Source organism: Eptesicus fuscus, chromosome 5, assembly GCF_027574615.1.
Source record: "Eptesicus fuscus isolate TK198812 chromosome 5, DD_ASM_mEF_20220401, whole genome shotgun sequence".
NCBI lineage: Eukaryota > Metazoa > Chordata > Mammalia > Chiroptera > Vespertilionidae > Eptesicus > Eptesicus fuscus.
The window spans coordinates 47,075,682-47,096,298 of NC_072477.1; the positions used below are offsets into that span (position 1 = coordinate 47,075,682).

The 20,617-nt window shown below is 43.8% G+C and overlaps 1 protein-coding gene and 1 long non-coding RNA gene across 2 annotated transcripts; one reads left to right on the plus strand and one right to left on the minus strand.

The window, feature by feature from the left end:
- Positions 1-7,468: 7,468 nt before the first annotated feature.
- LOC129149146 (uncharacterized) lies at positions 7,469-13,400 on the minus strand. Its single transcript, XR_008556112.1, has 3 exons — positions 12,800-13,400; positions 8,430-8,461; positions 7,469-7,482 (listed from the first exon to the last, which is right to left on the minus strand). It is a non-coding gene; the product is annotated as an uncharacterized LOC129149146 (long non-coding RNA).
- On the plus strand, positions 12,234-15,533 carry RPS27L (ribosomal protein S27 like). Its single transcript, XM_028141993.2, has 4 exons — positions 12,234-12,543; positions 13,377-13,485; positions 14,117-14,227; positions 15,334-15,533. Exons 1-4 carry the CDS (start codon positions 12,538-12,540, stop codon positions 15,360-15,362), a joined length of 255 nt encoding a protein of 84 aa, XP_027997794.1. The 5' UTR covers positions 12,234-12,537; the 3' UTR covers positions 15,363-15,533.
- Positions 15,534-20,617: the final 5,084 nt, after the last annotated feature.

Consider the following 20,617-nt stretch of genomic DNA (forward strand, 5'->3'; position numbering starts at 1 on the left):
CATTTTCTCATTGCCTTTGACATCAGTGCCTTCTTTATAGGAGACACACACACAAAAAAAACACTTGTTCAAATGCATTTAAAATAAAAAGACCTAATGAGTGAGGAACAATGACAGGAATGGTAATGGGAGTAAAGTGCAGAGTAATCCGTGCATTAGGAAGGCTTAATGCCCATTAGGGAGCTTCATTTTCAAATATTTCATTATATCTTGTTGGAAGATCTAAATATATTGTATTGATTAAGATCAAAGGTTTTCAGCCAGACTTGGACTTATATCTTGGTTCAGCAAATTACCATCTGTGTGACCTTGGGAATGGTTCTGTGCCTTAGTGCCCTCATCTGTAAAATGAGGATAATACTACTATCCATCTTATAGAGATATTGTACAGAGTAAATGAGATAATCCATGTAAAGTGCTTCACACAGTGCTTGGCACAAAGTAAGCACTCATCATATTATGCTCATCATAGGCTGTAGGGGAAGGAGTCTGGGTTGCTCTCAGAGTAAGCCTTCAGATTTAACAACCTGCCCCCAGAGCTCCCTTCTTGCCACCTATGAATCTGAAGCACGATCCATTAAGGTCAGAACCTCCAGATTTTCTGCTTCTAGCCCCTGATTTCAGATTTTATTCTTTGGATAGTTAAAGAAGTTTGAATAAGACAGTTCTCATTCAGGCATAATATGAAGGCTGTTTAAAAAAAGCACTTTGCAAATTAATTACTTGTGTCTATGCATAAGTAATTTTGTTGCTTGTAAAATATATTGTTAGGCAATGTGGATCCTTGTAAACAGGCTCAGTTCCAATATACTTTGTACGTTTTTAGTTTAAACTGGCTTCTCCCCTCACCGTGTGGTCCCTAGATTTGATTATTCTACATGGAAAAAAAAAAGTTATTTGTTGCATATATTCATCACCGATTTGCTGACACTCACGAAGGTGTTTTCAGTTAACGAGCTATGTCCAGTTAATGTTCAATGTTTCAGGGAGAAGGGTGAAGACTTAGACCGCTGGAGGGAGTAGTCACCTATAGGATTTCCATTCAGTCTATGCCTCCTTTCCTAAGAGCTTTCCCCAGTCCCGCCCACAGGGGCGGGCCCCAGGAGTCACTATCACCCCAAGTGCCCACAGGTTATTAGAGTAGATACTCCTGACCCAAGCTGAGACAACCAGAGTCTTTCCCACGGCATCTGGGATCGGGACACGGGCCTTCTGGTCAGTCACTGCTGGCCCTGGAACTAGGACAGCATATAACAGGGAGCTGGCATGGCCATTGTCACTGTGTGTTCTGGGAGGCAGAACAAACTGGGATGTAGAGAAAGGAGGCTGAAATGGTGTCAGGGAGAAGTAGAGACGAGAAACCAGGTCACCCCTGAGAGAAGAAGGGAAGTGGCAAGAGAATAGCCATCTCCATTCCCGTGGCCTCTCAGGGCTTTGTTCTGACCCCCAGGAAGCCCAGCTACCCTTCCTGCCCTGGCCCAGGTCCGGTGCACTCTCCATTTTAGCTCAGGCAAGCTTAAGACGTATCTGTTACATGAAACCCAAGGAGCCTTGGCTAAGAGTGAGCTGGCACTGAGAGAGAGGCTAAGCCAGGGATCCTGGTTACACAGGCAGGGTCTGCCTGATGAGGACCACCTGGGTGGTCCATTCACACTGACCTGCCAGAATCAGACATGCACACAAGTAGTTTCTGCTGATGATAAAATTGAATGGAACAGATTCAGAGTAATTCCTGAAAGAAAGTCCTCTCTTAATCACGTCCTGATAGACTTTCTTGTATAGTAAGTTAAATAGGTGGCAGTACAGATGCACACCCAGAATTTTGTCCAACCCTGAATCTTTCTACAGGGGTATGCGTGTCTGTGGCTGTCATTGGTCATGCTGTGGCAGCAAAAACGAAAACACTGGATAGTCACTGGTCTCTTCTAATGATCTGTCAGTGCCTGTTGCTGGGCCACTTGACACTCGTCCACAGCTTTGGCCCTGCACCAGAGTCAGCGACAAATCCTGTCTCCAGCTGAAGGCTTTGAGAAGCTGTTTCAGTAGTTCAGGGGACACAGTTAGGTTACCCTGTGGCTTGTCTTGCTCTGACCAAATACCCTGGGCTTGGGCATCTGGTTCTGGCTTCTGGGCTTCTGCCTTTATCCTGACACAGTCTCAGCTCTGATTCCCTCTTGCAGGACCTGAGTCCTTGATTGCTCGGGCTTCCGCCCCTGCCTCTATGACCTGGCCAGAACCCTGGTCTCTTCACAATCAGGACTCTAATTTGATTACATCTATTTCCCCCCCATAACATACCTGAAATGCAGACCAAGCTGGGATTTTGCTGCCTGCCCCTCGTCCTGTCTGATCCAGACTGCCAGTCTGGGTCACTTACTCTATTCTTTCCAATATCTCCCCACCATTCCACCACCTCACTTCACCACTGCCAAAAATCATATTTGCTCCACTTATGGGACATCTACCTTTTACTACCTTCCAGATCTAAATCACCATGTCACCTTTTACTACTCTGAGGAGCCACATGGTCCTGCAGCTCTGTCTGCCTGGCAGACTTCTGCCCACCGACTTTGACTGGGCACCGATTACAAAGCCTACCTCACAGCAGGGTGACAGGAAGACAGTGTGGTGTGGTGGGATGAGCATGACATGAGCATGGGCATCCTAAGTAGATCTGGGTTCAAATCCTTGCTCCTTCACTTGCACAAGTTTCTCAATTCCTCTAGAACTCAAAGGATTGTTGAACGGATTACATAAGATAATGTATCTGGCAAAATTTATTAGTTTTTGAAAAAAATACAAAATTGAGTATTTAATAAGATACATCTGCCTTTCTTTACTGCACTTACATTTTTTAACTGGTTTATTGGGATATAATTCACATATCATTCAACCCATTGGTTTAAAGGGTATACTTCAATGGTTTTTAGTATATTCCCTGGACTTAGAGTCCAATGGTTTTTAGTATATTCCCTGGACTTAGATTCCTTAAAATGCAATTATAGCATAAGGGATATGAGATTTAGTAACAGTTAAAAAATTAAGGATTTTATCAGCTATATGTTTATGCAAATCAATCATGTGGTGCCATTGCATTGTCCAAAAAGCTAATGTGATATTGGGCTGTATTGACACAGATATGATGAGCAGACTAAGACAAGTAATGGTGCCATGTTATCTGAGCTAGCAATGTGTTAAGTCATTGGGCCTATTTTAAGAGGGATATGGACAAACTGGAGCATGTCCAGAGAAACATGAAAAGGGTGATGGAAAACTGCAAAGACATAGGAGCCTGTGATATTCATCCCGAAGAAGTAAAGCCATCCTCAATTAGCTCTGGGGGTGTCATTTGGAAAATAAGTGAAGGTATTTTCTATGTTCCCTTCCTAGACCAGAACCTCAATAGGTGAATTTAAGTTAAAAAGCAGATTTTTACATGATTTAAGGAACAATTAGAGCTATCTAAAATTGGAATGAATTGTTCCTTCCTAACCTGAAATTCTATATTTAATATAAACCTCTTTATCTGTAAGTCAGAGAGCAACATCTTATAGAGCTCTTACTCTGTTATACTTTGTGCTCAGGTGGGCAAAATGATAAAGTCCACTCTCCCTTATTCAAGGTCATCCAGTTTGGGTTTGTCTAGTAGTCCATTCTTTCTCTTATTTTTCATTCCCATTCTCTGATTTTTGACCTGAGGAAGGAGAAAAGGAGGCCCAAAATTGTCAATATGGATATTTTATCAGTAGTTCTGATGATAATGGCAATATTCCTAAAATAACATTTTGGCATTACCCCAACAGGAGTTCGTGCTCATCTCTTCCCCATTCTGTGTAAACTAACTTCATCTTAGTACTTGACATTGGCCATGGTGGCAACATTTATGGAAATTAGCAAACACTGCAGATCAGTAGCACAACTCCCCCCCCCCCCCCCCCCCGGCTCATTTCCCAGTGCTCCACTGCTTCAGTCTCTGCTCCCCAGGGACTACCAAGCTGGCACGAGTAATAATGAAGACAGACCTTCTACTATATTTTGGACTAAATGTTTCTATAAAAAATATATTTAGAGCCAATGGTATTTACTTCATGTAAGGGCAATTTGGAATGTAAGTGGTTTAATATAGTTAACTAGTTTTAGATGAGTGGAATATTTAGGAGAAAATATTTGTGGAAGACTAGTCTCGCTCTCCACTGCCTTCTAGGCCACACCTTTTTCCTCCAGGAAAATCCAAATAATCACGGTCGGCACAGCTGCTTTCCGAGTGACCATGTAACAGGCGAGGAAGACACCTCCAAGACAAAGGCCCTCTGGAAGCAGAAAGGTACCGCTCTCCAAGGCAGGGCTTGTCCTGCGCACGTGCCTCCTGTGCCACCTGTTGGATTTTGAAAGGGCAATCTCTCAGCGTCTGATCAAAGGTAAGACTCCTGCAAACTTTCTGCAGGTGGAATGTACACACAATCTTCTCGCAGGCAGGACTGCTGTAAAAACATTGCATTCTACCAATTATTTTTAGGGAAATCACCATCAGCCCAAGATTCCCAGAGCCAAATGATGTTTCTATTATCAACAAGCTCTAGCAATTACAATCGAGCATTTATTGAGCACTTACAGCATACTATACACTTTACAAGTATTATCTCACTTTATTTTCATTTAACCTTATGAAACCGGTATAAATATTTTCATTTTACAGATGGAGAAACAGCTTAAAGGGGTTAAGTGGCTGTTAGAGTTAAAAAGTTTCTGTGTTCCTAGGAAACAGGGTTTCTATTACCTCCTGCTTTGTATATAGCAAACATTTCATAAATAGCTGAGTAAGTTCTTTAATGTGAATAAATAAAATACCATTCTTAATACTTTGAACCCTTTGGCTCATTAGACTTTTAACCAGCTTTCATCTAATGATTTCATTTATTTTGCCTGTACACACGTTCCAAGGGAAGAGCTCACTTTAAAATCTGACCAACCCCAAAATGACTGAGGATTGTTTTCCCAGTTTTAGAAACAAGGTAACTGAGGCTTAGCCAGAATTAAGTGGTCTTTTCATCACACCAGATTGTGGCAGAGGAAAAAGGTGAAAGGCATGCATCATGAAGAACCTAGTGAAGTTACAACTGAACTAGAAGGGTGCAGGTAAACTAGCAGTGCAACAGTCCTTAAAGAATGGCCATCCAGTTAGCTACATTGAATATGGCACTCAGTGGACACATCCCTGCACTTACTATGCACAGCCCTAGGCATGTGGGGGGATGAAACCAAATCCTCAACTTAAGAAGCCTGTGGACTTTTAGGGAAGAGAAGACAGAACCATAAACACAGGAGCTGAAGTTACAGTGCAAAGACATAAAACGAAAAACACACAAGACAGCAATGATTATTAAGCAATGATTAATGTAAGAGCTGCAGGAGTTCAGAAGTAGGAGAGATTAATTACATTTGTATAAATTTTTGCTTACCTCAGCATCTTCATAAAACATCTTCACTATGAGCTGTGGGATGACAATGTAGTTTGAGAGAGTATCTGGCCTCTAAGCAGCACACTCTTCCTTGGAGACTCAGGCAGGTAGTGAGAGGATTTGCAAGAAGCAATAGGTGGAGAGATGAGGAGACCAGAGACCTGATCGTCAAGGCAGGCAAGACAATGCTGGGAGATCTCACCTGACTACTGAGTCTGGATATTAATGTTTTTTCTTCCTCTATGCATTTTTCCTATCTCTACCTTGAAGCAGGAACAGCCTATAGTTCTTCCTGGGATTTGCTTTTGAAAATTTTGAGGCCTCAGGAGAACTTAGAGCAGTAGTTCTCAACTTGGCTCCTCATGATACCACCTGGGGAGTTTTAAAAGCTCTGCTGCCTGGGTCCCATCCCCAAATACTCTAATTTACTTGACCTAGGATGTTCCTTCGGGGGTTCTAATGTGCAACCAAGTTGGAGTATCATTGATTTAAAGGATTCCTAGACACAGTAAGATAGAATGAGGTTTGCTGCAATGAACAAAATACCTTGGAGAAGCAGGGGAAAGGGGAGCTTCCTTGCTCCAGTTTAGAAAAATAGCCTTGATTTGTTACCCTGGAGTAGTAGGAATCTGGATTCTGGCTTCCTGACAGCCTCGCAGGTGTTGGTAGGAAGACTCCAGAAAGATGGCAGTGTGGTGTATCTAGGCCAGTACTTCTCTCTCACACTGGGATGCGCACACCAATCACCAGGGCATCTTGTTAAAATGCAGATTCTGACTCAGAAGGTCTGCGTTTCCAAAAAGTTCCTAGGATTTCCCAGTGCTGCTGGTCCACAGAGTGGCAAAGATCTGCATGGCTAGGACCCTAGGCGGTCCCCCTTAATATTCCCATATTCATCTCAAGCCATGACCTGTTAAACCCAAAGGGTTCCGCAGGCAGGGATGATGGACATCCCTGGGGTAACCTGGTTTGATGACTGAGGAGCAGATGAAGCGCATCTGCAAAGCCTTCCAGGCTAAAATAAAAAGGAGCACATCCCAGCAGGGGATGCCCATGTCCGGGTCCTGGCAGATTACAGATGGCCCATTCAGTCATATAGGACTATTTACAAGGTTGGGGCAGGGTTAGCAGAAACCAACAAAAAAAATTGGGAGCACCACCTCTCAGGCAGAAGGGGAGGGAGTAGTGACTGGAATCCCATGAGAGCTGTGGGAAAGGGACACCTGAAGCCACTGTTATTTGTAGAGAAACACAGCCACTTGGGAGAAAATGGCCCATCCAGGATAAATCTCGGGGAATAAATACTCCAATACAGCTCTTGTCCCACCCTGTGATTTCCTACTGATGCCTCCCATCAGCCTAATCAACTAGAAACCAGAAGGCAAGAGAACCCAGCTGCTGTAGCCCAGCAAAGTCAGCCTTCTGGGCACAGATTGGGTGGTTTAAACAACAGATATTTATTTCTCACATTTATGGAGGCTGGGAAGTCCAAGATCAAGGGCATCGGCAGATTTGGTGTCTGGAGAGAGCCATCCTCCTTGTTCATAGATGGCAGTCTTCTCACTGTCTTTACAAGGTGGAAGGAAGCACTCTGGGGCCTCATGTATAAGGGCACTAATCCCATTGATGGGCTCCACCCTGGTGACCTGACCACCTCCTAAAGGCCCCACCTCCCAATATCATCATATTGGAGGTTAGGATTCAACAGATGAACTTGGGGGTGGGGAGACACAAACATTCAGTCTATAGCACCATCCCCATAAGGGTTCAGCCTCAGTCAGAAATTAAGTTGGTATTGAAAATAAAGAGAAGCACAGTCTGCATCTGAGACTCTTACCCCTAATAGATGGGAGCTTACCTGAGAGGGTCAAACGTCTTCATGAATGACAGATGGATTTGAACCCCTACAATGCAGCTTTTGGGACAATGGTTGTGACCCTGTTGAACGGGTGTGTAGAGAAGACGTGGATTTTTCACAAGTTGCTGCTGATTTCAGGAATGTGTTGAGAATAAGTCACACGTGCTTTGAAACGTGCCAACAGGTGGACAATAGAAGGAAGAAAAAAAAGAATACAGCCTTGTTATAGCTTGCTGATGACACAGATTTCTCTGAGCTTCTCAGAAAAAAATACTCAGAAAGACAGGAGTGTGAAAAGTTATTTAGGCCCCCACCTCACACCCCAAGTTTCTTAAAAACAAAACCTCTGACCATCTTTCTGGGGGATAAAAGGTACAAGCCTGAGGAACTCTAACCCAGGGAAACGTGGGAGCTGACCTATTTAGAACCAGTCTTGGCCGGCTTGAAATGAGTTGAGTTCCTGGCTTATCCCAAACAGCTGTAAGTTTTCCCAGTGTCTGAAGCTGGTAAAGGGGGAAAGGAGAGGAGATGACTGCACTTCTGAGGTGAAGCGAACCAGGTGCTGACTGGGAGTTCAGCAGCACCTTCTCAGACCTGGCCAGAGAGAACAGCGGGAGCGTTCTCGGGCAATAAACAGAACTCCAGCTGGCTTCTCTCGGTTCTTTGGGAAGCAGGTGAGAGCTCCTCCTGCAGGATGCCCGAGAATAGGCCACCAAGGCAGAGGGACTCTGGGTCCCTTCATCTGCCATCAGGGCAAGGGCCTGGGGGACATTTTAGGAGAAACTGAGCTCTGGAGGGGGAGGCAGAGTTATAAATACAGTTCAGGTCTTCTTGAGAGTTTTATTTCTTATGTTATCACAGTTTCTCAGAAGTTGGAGGGTTTCAACGCTGTACTGGGCATTGGTTAAGGAACTGAAGCAATAACTAGGCCTGGTCATTAGAAGTTGTTCTGAAAAGTGCCAAAATAAATTCCAGGTTAACTAAAAAGTTAAAGAATAAATATCACAACAAAAAAATTAGAAGAAAATATAGGCGAATATTTAGCCGATTCTGAGGTGGCCAAGGCCTGTCTTAAAAAGGAAAACCCAACAGGTTTAAAATACACAGCATACCTTGGAGGTATTTCGGGTTTGGTTCCAGACCACTGTAATAAAGCAAGTATCATATTAAAGAGAGACGTAATCCTTTTGCTGGTGGAGAGTCTTGCCTTACATTTATAAAACATGTGACACCTGTGATACACAATAAAGCAAGATGCAATAAAATGAGGGGTGTGTGTGTGTGTGTGTGTGTGTGTGTGTGTGTGTGTGTATGCACAAACAATTACAATTTACTGTATGATTTTTAAATCACACAAAAATAAAATTAATAGGATAAAATTAATAGAAAATAAATTGGGAAAATATTTGGTTAATATCCTTAATATAGAAGAACACATAAGGAGGAAATAAACGATCATCCCGACAGAAAACTGCTAATGAGCAATAAGCATATGGGAAGTATTAATTAATACAACAGTGAAATATGGCAAAACACCATATAGTTTTTCTGAATTGACTGAGATAGGGAAAAACATAATATCCAATATTGCCAAGGGTGCAAAAAAGGGGGAATTTTCAATCCATATGGAATGTAAAATGGTTTGACTTTTCTGGAAGGTAATTTGGTAGTTAATATTGTAAACCTTAAAATGTGCATAACTTTTAACTCAGCAATTCCTCTTCTAGAAATTTATTCTAAGAAAATAATCAAGGATGTGCACCAAGACTAATCTACAGTAATGTTTACCACAGTGTTATTTTAAGAGTGAAAACTTGGGGGTCAGTTGTATTGACTGTTAATATTTGACACAGTGCCCTAACCGGTTTGGCTCAGTGGAAAGAGCGTCAGCCTACGGACTGAAAGGTCCCAGGTTTGATATTGAAAGGTCCCAGGTTTGATTCCAGTCAAGGGCATGCACCTTGGTTGCAAGCACATCCCCAGTAGAAGGTGTGCAGGAGGCAGCTGATCGATGTTTCTCTCTCATCGATGTTTCTAACTCTCTATCCCTCTCTGTAAAAAATCAATAAAATATATTTAAAAAAAGATTTGACAGAGTTGGGTGATGGGTACATGGGTCTTCATTATTGTATTAGTTTTCTATTGTTGCTATAACAAATTACCATAAAGTTAGTGGCTTAAAACAATGCAAATTTGTTATCTTACAATTCTGTAGTTCAGTCTGACCCGGGTCTCACTGTTAAAATTGAGGGGCTGGCAGCAATGTGTCCCTCCTGGAGGCTCTTGGAGAGAATCCATTTCCTTGCCTTTTCCAGCTTCTGGAGGCTGCTCACATTCCTTGGCCCATGGTCCCCTTCCTCCATCTCCAAAGCCAGCAACATAGCATCTCTCAGACCCTTCTTCATCATCACAGCTTTGTTTTTTGTTTTTTTTAATTCTCTTTCTGTCCTTTTCTTCCACTTTTAAAAGGACCCTGGTGATTACATTGGGCCTACCCGGGTAACTCAGCATAATTTCCCTGGTTTAAAGTCAGCTAGTTTGTAATCTTAATCCAATTTGCCATTCTATATAATAAAGAGCTAATATGCAAATGGTCATCACACCCTCACGCATCACGCCATAATGGCTCAGACACTCAATAATGGGGAGAGAGGAATGGGGGCCAGCCAGGCACAAATGAGCTCGCGAGAGAGGAATGGGGACCAGCCAGGCTGTGGCCCAGGAGAGGGACAAGTCGCCCGCCCCTTGGTCCCGGTCCCCTGCGGCTGCGGCTGGCCCGGGCAAAGCCGGCCTGGGTCCTGGGTGCCTGCGGCTGGCCAGAGGGAGGGAAACCTGGGTCTCGGGTGCTGCAACCAGCAATAGGAGGGAATCCTGCGTCCTGGGTGCAGGGTGAGGCAGAGGCAGTTAGGGGTGATCAGGCCAGCAGGGGAACAGTTAGGGGTGATCAGGCTGGTAGGGGAGCAGTTAGAGGTGATCAGGCAGGCAGGCAGAGGTGGTTAGGGGAGATCAAGTAGGCAGAGGGGTTAGGGACAATCAGGCAGGCAGGCGAGTGGTTAGGAACCAGTGGTCCTGGATTGTGAGAGGCAGTCGAACATCCCCCGAGGGGTCCCAGATTGGAGAGGGTGCAGGCCGGGCTGAGGGACACCGCCCGCCCCCCAACCCCGTGTACGAATTTCGTGCACTGGGCTTCTAGTGTAACTATAAGTCTTGGGGATTAGGACATTGAAGACTTTGGGGGCCACTATTCTGCCTACTGAATTGTATTATTCTATACTAGAGGCCTGGTGCACGAATTTGTGCATGGGTGGGGTCCGGTCGGCCTGCCCCGATTGGGGCTGATTGGACCAATCGGGCTGAGCCAGCCAAAGGGATAGACCCGGCTTGGGGGAGGGGCTGCGGGCAGTTGGTGGGCCAGCCCCACCCCCAATTGGGGTCGGGGGCTGATCGGGGATAGGGCCTGCCAGGGGGAGGGGCTGCAGGCGGTTGGTTGGCCGGCCCTGCCCCCTGGTCAGACTCCGGAATGAACTCCTGGTTGAACTCCTGGTCAAGGGGACAATTTGCATATTAGCCTTTTATTATATGGGATACTTATCCATCTGAAAATATTTATTAATATTTAAAATATTAAATATTTAAAAACCCAAACCTAATTCCAATTTAGCATATGGATGAAAGGAGGATATATATTCATATGATGAATACTATGTGCCTATTAAAAGTCATAATTAGGAAAATGTATAGTAACATGGAACAATGTTCATTATACATTAAGTGTGGGGGGATGAAGTCTAAAAAGGAATATGCACAAGATAGCAATTATGTTAAACAAAACCCAAAACAAACCTATTTATAAGTGAATAAAGAAATGTTTGAAAGGACATAGGTCAAAATGTTTAAGATGTTATCTCTACACAGTAATTTTAATTTTCTGTTTTTCTGCATTTTCCAAAATGTGTATTATACATGTTTTATTTTTGCAAATAGAGAAATAGGTGATTAAGAACGCCTATCTAGGACCATTTTCTGGTCAAGTGTCTCCCTGGTTTCTTAGTTTTTGATCACATTCCCTCACACTCAATCCCTCAAGCTTGTCCTCATCATCAAAAATCCTATATAATAAAAGCCTAATATGCTAAGTGGCCTAATACGCTAAGTGTCCAGTTGTCCGTTCAACCAAAGCATAACATGCTAATGATATGCTAAGGCCACTCAACCTCTCGCTGACTGTGCACTGACCACCAGGGGACAGATGCTCTGACCAGTAGGTTAGCTTGCTGCTGGGGTCCGGTGGATGGGGCCTGAGCAAGACTGGCCAGACTTGCCCTGGAGCCCTCCCCAATCCCTCCCTGGCCCGGATCATGCACCAGTGGGGTCCCTCTGCCTGGCCTGTACCCTCTTGCAATCTGGGACTCCTCAAGGGATGTTGGAGAGCTGGTTTCCGCTGATCTCACAGGCCAGGCCAAGGGACCCAACAGGTGCACGAATTCGTGCACCAGGCCTCTAGTATTTTATATCCGTGACCCCAGCCTGGTGTTTTTTCAGGCTGGAGTTGTCCCCTCTGGAAAGTGCATGCTCCTCGGGGGACAGGAAGGAGCCTCTTGTGAACAAAGCCCGGCAGCGAATTGGCAGCGAATCGCGCTTAAAAACTTTTCCAGGGCAAAGCAAACCCGAAGCACAGCTTCATCCCACAAAGAACTTAGTACCCGGTGCCTTGGAAGCCGGATGCACGAGTATAGGAGCCTCTTTCATAATCTCGCTGGCACAGGTTAACAGTTTGAATTAATCATATTGTTTTCAGTACACAAAAGAACAGAGGACGGTGGCCTAGCGACCAGCGGCCCAGCCTGCCCGCCCCGGTGGGCCCGTGGGGTTCCGCGCCACCGCCCGTACCCCCTCCCCGCGGCCGACGCCCGGCACCGCTGGTCCAGTGCGGAGCCCTACGGCCGGCGGCCCAGCCCTGGGCCCGTTCTGTTTCCGGAGTCTGGGGCCGCGGACTGGCCCGGTGCTCGGAGCCCGCTAGCCCGGGACCGCGGGCCGGGCCGGGCCGGGCCGGAGCCGCACCCCACCACCGAGAGGAGCGCCTAGAGCGGACAGCCCGCGCCGCCCCGCCCCCTCCCGGCCTCCTCTCCCCCGGAAGTGGGTGCCGCCACCCGATCGCGTGCTGCTCCCCTGGGTGTCGCCTCGGCGATCGGGACGGGCTGCGCCTGCGAGAGGATCAACATGCCTGTGAGCTGTTTACTTTCGGGCCGGGGCGGCTCCGTGTGCCGAGGGGCCGGGGCGGGTGGGCCCGACGCCCCGCGGGCCTGGGGCGCCCTGCGGCTCGCGGCCGCGCGGCCGGGATCGCGCGTGGCGGACTTGCTGGGACTGGACGGGGCGGCGCGCCTGTCGGGCCCTGCGGGGCGGCGAGTGGGGGGGGGGGATCGGCCGCCGGGCGCCGCGCGCTGGAGTCGGCGGCGGGGAGGGACCGCTCCCGGAACCTCACCTCCGGGTGTGGGGTGGGCGCCCGCCAGGCTGTGTCTTTGAAGCCTTGGGGGCCGTCTTTGAGTTTCGTGGTTCTCGCCCCCGCTGCCTTGTCTCGGAAGCGATTTTCTGCCCGTTTCCTTTTTTAAAACCGAACTTCGTTGTTGTCTTTCCCGTGCGCTCCACCAAGGGCGGTCACGCCTCGGGCGCGCGGGGCCCCTGTCGGGTCAGATGTCGAACCCCGGTTTCCACAGACCCTGCGCGGTTTGGACCCTCGGCGGGCCCTGGGTGGCCGTCCCGTCCTCACGGAGCACCGCAGTGGTGTTTTTAGTGGAGACTGATACTCGGTTGAGCCCGGATGAACCGGGTGAACCTTGCCATATGTCTCCCGGCGGTCAGAGAGCCGCGGTACCGGGACCGGGGAGGACGCAAACATTACAGAAAGTACTGATGAGAGTTGACAGCCTTTAAAAAAATAACACCCGAGGTGTGGCCTCTGCGGAGTATGACGGTGGTTTTTGCATGCATATTTCACGTATGGTCACATCTGCCAGCGTCGTGGTTTCATTCTAGTAGTAACAATATGCTTTCTTATTCAGTTGGCTAGAGACTTACTACATCCGTCCTTGGAAGAGGAAAAGAAAAAACATAAAAAGAAACGGCTAGTTCAAAGCCCAAATTCTTATTTTATGGATGTAAAATGTCCAGGTAAAGTTTCAAATTTAATTCTTTCCTAATGAAAATGTCTATGGGAATTGCTAGTGTGGAGTGTATATCTGATACTTTTAGGACCCCCTGTTGAGTAGAAGTGAGGTTACAGAATTGGATATTTTCATAATAAACGTATTCAGACACTGTAGAAACATTGGGGGTGGGGGTGGGTGTCTAAGGGGTGAGGGGTGAAGATGGGACTCCAAAGGGAATATGACATTTGATTTACTAAGTCTTCAAGCTGATGAGCTTTCTTTTTCCTGATGCAATGAAGAGTGTGTTGATTCTTTAGTGTAAAGCTGTGCTGCCCAGCAGGGTGGTGTGGTCATTAGCTATAGATGTGGCTACTGAACACTTGAAATGTGGCTAGTCAAAATGAAAATATTCTGTAAGTGCAAAATACACAGCAGATTTTGAAGGTGTAGCTTCCCTCCCCCCACGTATTGGTTACAGGTTGAAATGATAATATTTAACAAGTTTGTGGCCACTGGGAAAGTTTGTTACGTATGTGGCTTGCTATTGCACAGCACTAAAGTGATTAATCTTTCACAAGGTCTTTACTAGAAATATGTTGAACAAGTGCTGCGTATTCTTCTGCTTTTCACTTTTAACAGTGCCCTTTTTCTAGGTTGCTACAAGATCACCACGGTTTTCAGCCATGCTCAGACAGTGGTTCTTTGCGTAGGCTGTTCAACAGTGTTGTGCCAGCCGACAGGAGGAAAGGCTAGACTCACGGAAGGTATATCACTTGGCATTTTCTAACCCGTGATGAGGTTTCATGATTGTAAATGTCTCTATCTTTACTAAAAGCCAATTTAAAAGAAACCTTAAATTTGTGATTACCAAAATAATGTTGTCTTTTCATTGTGTACTCTTTCAGTAAAGAGTGTCCTGTTCAATTTGACCTTGCAAAGAACTCCTTTGAATATTATTTTTTTTTTTTAGGATAGAATACCTTATTTTGCTGTATTTAATCACTTAGTTTGCCTAACTTGGGATATTAAACATAAATGGAGCAAAAGAATAAGTATATACAATAGGACATGGTTTTTTTAAAAACAGGATTTAAAAAATTTCTCTTGTAGCCCTAGCCTATTTGGCTAAGTGGATAGAGTGTGGGCCCGTGGACTGATTTCTCTTGTAAATATTTTGTTTCATATGTATATGGTACATAAGACTTAAGACAGTTTTTATTATTGCTAGCTAAGTAACAGATAATATATAAATTTAAATGCTATTTCTGAGTACTTAATGGTTAATATAAAAAAATCGAATTTGAATCCTTTTTCATTTTCATGCAGTAAGAAAAAAATAATTACGTATGTAGTTTTCCGTAGTACAACTTGTAGACTTAGCATTCTTTATACTTGAAATTTGCTTGTGATATTTTGGGGAGCTGTGAATTCTATGTTGTTCTCACTGGAAGAGTTATAAGTGGATTGGCAACAGATTCAAGATCTATTTGATATGATCTGGTAAGATATATAAGTATGAAGTCAACATACTTGCAAGATTTCCAAAACCTTTATATCATGCCAATATTAAAGTTTTAACTAACAAATTCAGGCTCCTGGTCTTAAATAGACTCCATTATAGCATTTGAGAAACAGGAGTGACAGTTATAGTCACATTAGAGTAAATTCAAATATAAATGATTTATTATAGCAAATTTCTGGTACGAAAGGATAAATAACCTAAATATGAATATTAATGTAATATTCCTAAAATATAAGTTTTTACTTGTGTTTTTTGCCATTAAAACTATACCAAAGGAAAACAAACAAAAAAACTATACCAAAGATAGAATAGACTTGTGTTTAATATGCTTTTGTAATTCCATTGCAGGGTGTTCATTTAGAAGAAAGCAACACTAATGATCCACACAGCTTCCTGAATTTGGGTTATATCACAAAAAGCCTTATCAGTTTAATAATTCTAGTTAATCTACCAGGATAATGTAATTACATTTAATTTTGTAAGTATACAACAGTGATCTCCTATTTTGGTGTCAATTTTTCAATAAAGTTTTGATTATGGGAAAATTACCCCTTTTTCCTTTTTTTTCAAAGTATGTGTGCATGCTATACATTAATATATATACTTTGTCAATTTGGTTTAAATGAATGGAGCTAAATAATTACAAATGGAATTATTAATTCTAAATATAGTTTTGCTATTATAATCATAGAAACACATTTTAGAAGTACATGTTTAATGTAACAATCACAGTGTAATGCCTTGGATTTATATGGTCTTAATATACAGCATAATTAGGACTGTTTTGGGGGTCTGAGTTATAGAAAGCTCCTTTTGGGATAGAAAATTTGAGAGGAGGAATCAGAAGTATCATGATTTACCCTAGGATGTAGTGACGGGATGGTAGATGGTATTGAATTCTCTGGTCTAGACAGATAAGCACTCCTGACTGCACGTGTGTTGAGTGGCTCTGGTGTTTCATTGTCATTTTTATAGTTTATGAAATGGTCTGTGGAGCTAGGAATTGGGAGTGTATCTTTACTTCTCTAGCCACAGTATAACTCTTCATTGGACTGGGAAGATAACTCCTATTTTGTTAACTTTAAGGCAGGCACTTAGATAGGTATTTCCTATCAAAACCTTAAAAATATCTGAAATCTGAAAATTACTTCTGCAGTAATGTTTATATAACATCAAATGCAGATGAAGGAAGAAATTTTTAAAAATTGAAAATTTCTTTAACCCCCTCTCAATAAAAGAGGCCTATACTAGTATATACCCCCAATTTGAGAGATGGATCCTTTAACATCCTGATTCATATATCATACTAAAAAACTATGGAAATTTGGGGTGCATTTAAAAAATTGAAAAGTAGATAACACAGAGGTTCCCATACTTTCTTGGTTTATGGCATCTTTAGAGTCTCAGTAATTTTTTCATGGAGTTCTATAGACAAAAGGATACCTAACAGTTACGTTTATTAAGTGAGCCACTCAACACACATGCAGTCAGGAGTGCTTATCTGTCTAGACCAGAGAATTCAATACCATCTACCATCCCGTCACTACATCCTAGGGTAAATCAGGTTATAACAATTTTAGTAGCCGTTTGAAAAAAATGATACATGTAAATTAAAAGTGATTATTTTATGTAATTCTTAATCACAATTATTAATGGAATGGGTATGCATTTTGGGCACTGTACAATTTCTCAAAATTGGGATCAGATTGGACACGGCCATCCTCATTTCTTCCACACTGACTTTTGCATAATACTTTTTATCACAGCCATGGCCCCAAACCAACTTCACAGAGATATGACGTCATCAAAGGGAATGTAGTGCCAACTAATGTAACTACCTGGAACTAGAATTTTGCATGATCTTCAAAAGATGTCAAATACCAGTGTTTTTCCTGTGGTGTTCAAGGCACCTCAGCTTGCACAATTTGGGAACCTTGGGCTAGAAGGAGCAGTGGGGGAGACAGGCTATTGATAAAAGGAGCAAAACCTGTGATAACTAATCTGGAGGACAAATCCCTGAAAATTTCCTTGGAAATAGTCCTGAAAGTATTGTACTTTATGTATTCATTGGTTGATTCTTGTCTATGCCCTGACGGGGGAATCAAAGCCGAAACCTTGGTGTATCAGAATGGAAAGTAGTGTACTTTAAAGAAAATATCTAAGGATTAAGTTATAGAAATACTTGGTATTGGGAACTGAATCGCATATTAACTTTTACTTCATTATTAATCTAAACAGTATTACTAAGCTTGGAAATATTCAATGGAACACTAGGACTTTTCCAAACTTCATGATTTTTCCCTATACATTATTTACTGAACTAGAGGCCCGGTGAATGAAATTTGTGCATGGGGGGAGGTGTCCCTCAGCCCAGCTTGCACCCTCTCCAATCTGGGACCCCTCAAGAGATGTCCAACTGCCCGTTTAGGCCCTATCCTACCGGGATCGGGCCTAAACAGGCAGTTGGACATCCTCACAATCCAGGACTGCTGGCTCCCAACTGCTCATCTGCCGGCCTTCCTGATTGCCCCTAACCACTTCTGCCTGCCAGCCTTATCACCCCCTAACCACTCCCCTGCCGGCCTGATTGATGCCTAACTGCTCCTCTGCCAGCCTGTTTGCCCCTAACTACCTTCCCTGCAGGCCTGGTCACCCCTAACTGCCCTCCCCCGCAGGCCTGGTCCCTCCCAACTTCCCTCCCCTGCTGGCCATCTTGTGGCGGCCATCTTGTGCCCACATAGGGGCAGTCATCTTTGACCACATGGGGGCAGCCATCTTGTGAGTTGGAGTAACAGTCAATTTGCATATTATTCTATTAGATAGGATAGAGGCCTGGTGCACAGGTGGGGGCTGGCTGATTTGCCCTGAAGGGTGTCCCGGATCAGGGTGGGGGTTCCCTTGGGGTGTGAGGCAGCCTGGGCGAGGGGCCTGTGGTGGTTTGCAGGCCGGCCACGCCCCCTGGCGACCCAAGCAGAGGCCCTGGGATCTGGGATTTATTTATCTTCTATAATTGAAACTTCGTAGCCTTCAGCGGAGCCAAGCCTCCTGCTCGCTCCATGGCCGCAGTCATTTTTGTTGGGATTTATTTATCTCCTATAATTGAAACTTTGTAACCTTAAGCAGAGGCCAAGGCAGGCCAGGGCTGCGGAAAATTGGCTTCCTCCATCGCTGGGGCCAACTCAAGCCTCCTGATCTCTCCAGCTCTGTGGCTGCCACCATTTTTGTTGGGATTTATTTATCTTCTATAATTGAAACTTTGTAGCCTTGAGTGGAGGCCTGGGCCCGCCAGGGTGTGCGGAAAGCTTGGCTTCCTCCATTGCCGGGGAAACCTAAGCCTCCTGCTCGCTCCATGGCCGCAGTCATCTTGGTTGGGTTAATTTGCATACACTCACTCCTGATTGGCTGGTGGGTGGCTTGTGAGTGCAGCAGAGGTAGTCAATTTGCATATTACTCTTATTAGATAGGTTGTTTTCCTTTAATACTACTACTTACATTGACTGTACTTTTTTAAATAAATGTGTTTTTAAAGGAAATCTTATCTCCCATAAATTAAAAAGAAAACAAAACAGTTACATAAAGATTAGTAAAAATAAAATTAAATTCTTGGCTTCTGACCTCATCAGATGACAAATGGTTTCTTACCTGGTTGCCCCTGTGAGTCATCTGATAAAGTTCTAATTTTTAAAAAAGTATGATAAGATACCACAAAATTCAACCTTTTACAATGTAAGATTCTACCCCAGATTTGAAAAGTGAGGTTGTGGAAATATGTCTATAATTTTCCATGGAAACAAACTTAAATCTTTGTCTGGAAGGGTTACAGTTCATTATTGCATTTTACAAAGAAAGAAGATTACTTTGATAGAATAATGGCCTCATCTTGTAAACTTTTAGGACTTTATAGCTGTATTTTCACAACTGTAGGCATAAAGAATTATATCAATTTGAGATATTTGCTGTTGATCCAGGTTCAAGTAGCCTTTGAGTCTTGTTGATAAGGGGATACCAGAAGTAATTTTCTTAGTTTTAACTCTTCTGCCTATTGGCTTAGTCCTGCACTGCCCTTCTCCCCGCTGGTAGAACCAGGTCTACTGTTATTTTCCTGCCTCACAAAACCTCACCTTAGGAAAACAGGGAGGTAGTTCTGTCAGATTTAGTTAAAAGCCTATATTTAAAATTTTCCATAGGGAAGCAGTTTTAGTTTTGATTATTCTACAGGAACAGAAATGGGAGCTGCCACTGCCTTCTGGATCAAGAGCTCAGCAGACATCAGCTTTAGTCCTGCTCAGTGTTTTGTGTTTGTATTCTTAAGTCCATGAATGTCTTTTTCATTTTCTTATTTCACATTTTAATCCTCATCTATTTATTGAAATATCAACCCGTGGCCTCCCATACGTGCCCTCCCTGGGGATCAAACCCGCAACCTAGTTATGTGCCCTGACTGGAATTGAACCCATGACTTTTTGGTATATGGGACAACGCTCCAACCAATTGAGCCACCTGGCCAGGGCACTTATTTCCCATTTTATATAGCATGCTATGTATTTAAAAGAGTGGATGCATAAAAGCTTGACTATTATGTCATCATTCATATTAATTTGTATATTAATGTAAAAGGTGTCATTTTTTTTATTTGCAGCTAGATTTACTAATTAAAATCCCAATATATATTTATTTTTTTGCCTTTCATTGGATCTGTAAATTTTTTGAGACTTTTTTTCTATCTTATGGGAAGGCAAGATAATGGTTAAACAATTTTTAGAGTCAGGTATACCTGGGTTTGAAACAAGTTCAAATGGTCAATGGTTGTGTGATCTTGGGCAAAAGGAGGTTATTAATTTCTACTTAATAGGGTTGTTTTGAAGATAAAATGAGACAACATATACAGAATGCTTAGCACAGTGCCTGACACAGAGTGCTGTTAATAGAATTTAGCCTGGTCAGAGTGGCTTAGTTGGCTGAGTGTTGTCTCATGCACCCAAAGGTTGCAGGTTCAATTCCTGGTCAGGGCACATACCTAGGTTGCTGGTTCAATCCCTGGAGGCAACTGATTGGTGTTTCTCATGTGGATGCTTCTCTCCTCTCTATGCATGTCCTTGGGTGAGGATTAATTTTTTTAAAGTGTTTATTTAAATAAAAAGATCTTATCTATTCAAGTACTCTCAAGTTTTACTTTTTCACCCAAATTATTTACACACCTGTTAACACACCAGAGTATAGTTGTATTAACTATTGCTGCAAAGCAAGCCACCCCAACATTTAGCGGCTTAAAATAATGATGATTTATTATTTCTCATGATTCTGTGGGTTGGACTCACTCACGTGGCTGCATTCAGCTGGAGGCTTAACTGCTTTGGCAGGTCCAAAATGGCTTCAGTCACATGGCTGGCAGCTGGTGCTGGCTGGCAGCTGGGGCATCTCAGTTCTCCAGGTGGCCTCCCATGTTCCAGGAAGCTATTAGAGCTTCTGTATTCCATGGCAGCCCTGGGGCAGTGTTCTGAGAGGGTGAAAACAAGCTTGAAGGCCTCCTAAAGCCTACGCTTTGGAACCTGTGCACCATTTCCACCACATTCTGTGGGTCAAAGAAGCCACAAAGTCAGTCCAGATTCAAGGGTGTAGACAAACAGGTTCC

What these genes read in the sequence shown, in the direction of transcription:
- RPS27L (XM_028141993.2), top strand. An exon ending in TATGGATGTAAAATGTCCAG is followed by an intron (nt 13,486 to 14,116) that starts GTAAAGTTTCAA and finishes CCCTTTTTCTAG; the next exon opens with GTTGCTACAAGATCACCACG. An exon ending in AAAGGCTAGACTCACGGAAG is followed by an intron (nt 14,228 to 15,333) that starts GTATATCACTTG and finishes ATTCCATTGCAG; the next exon opens with GGTGTTCATTTAGAAGAAAG.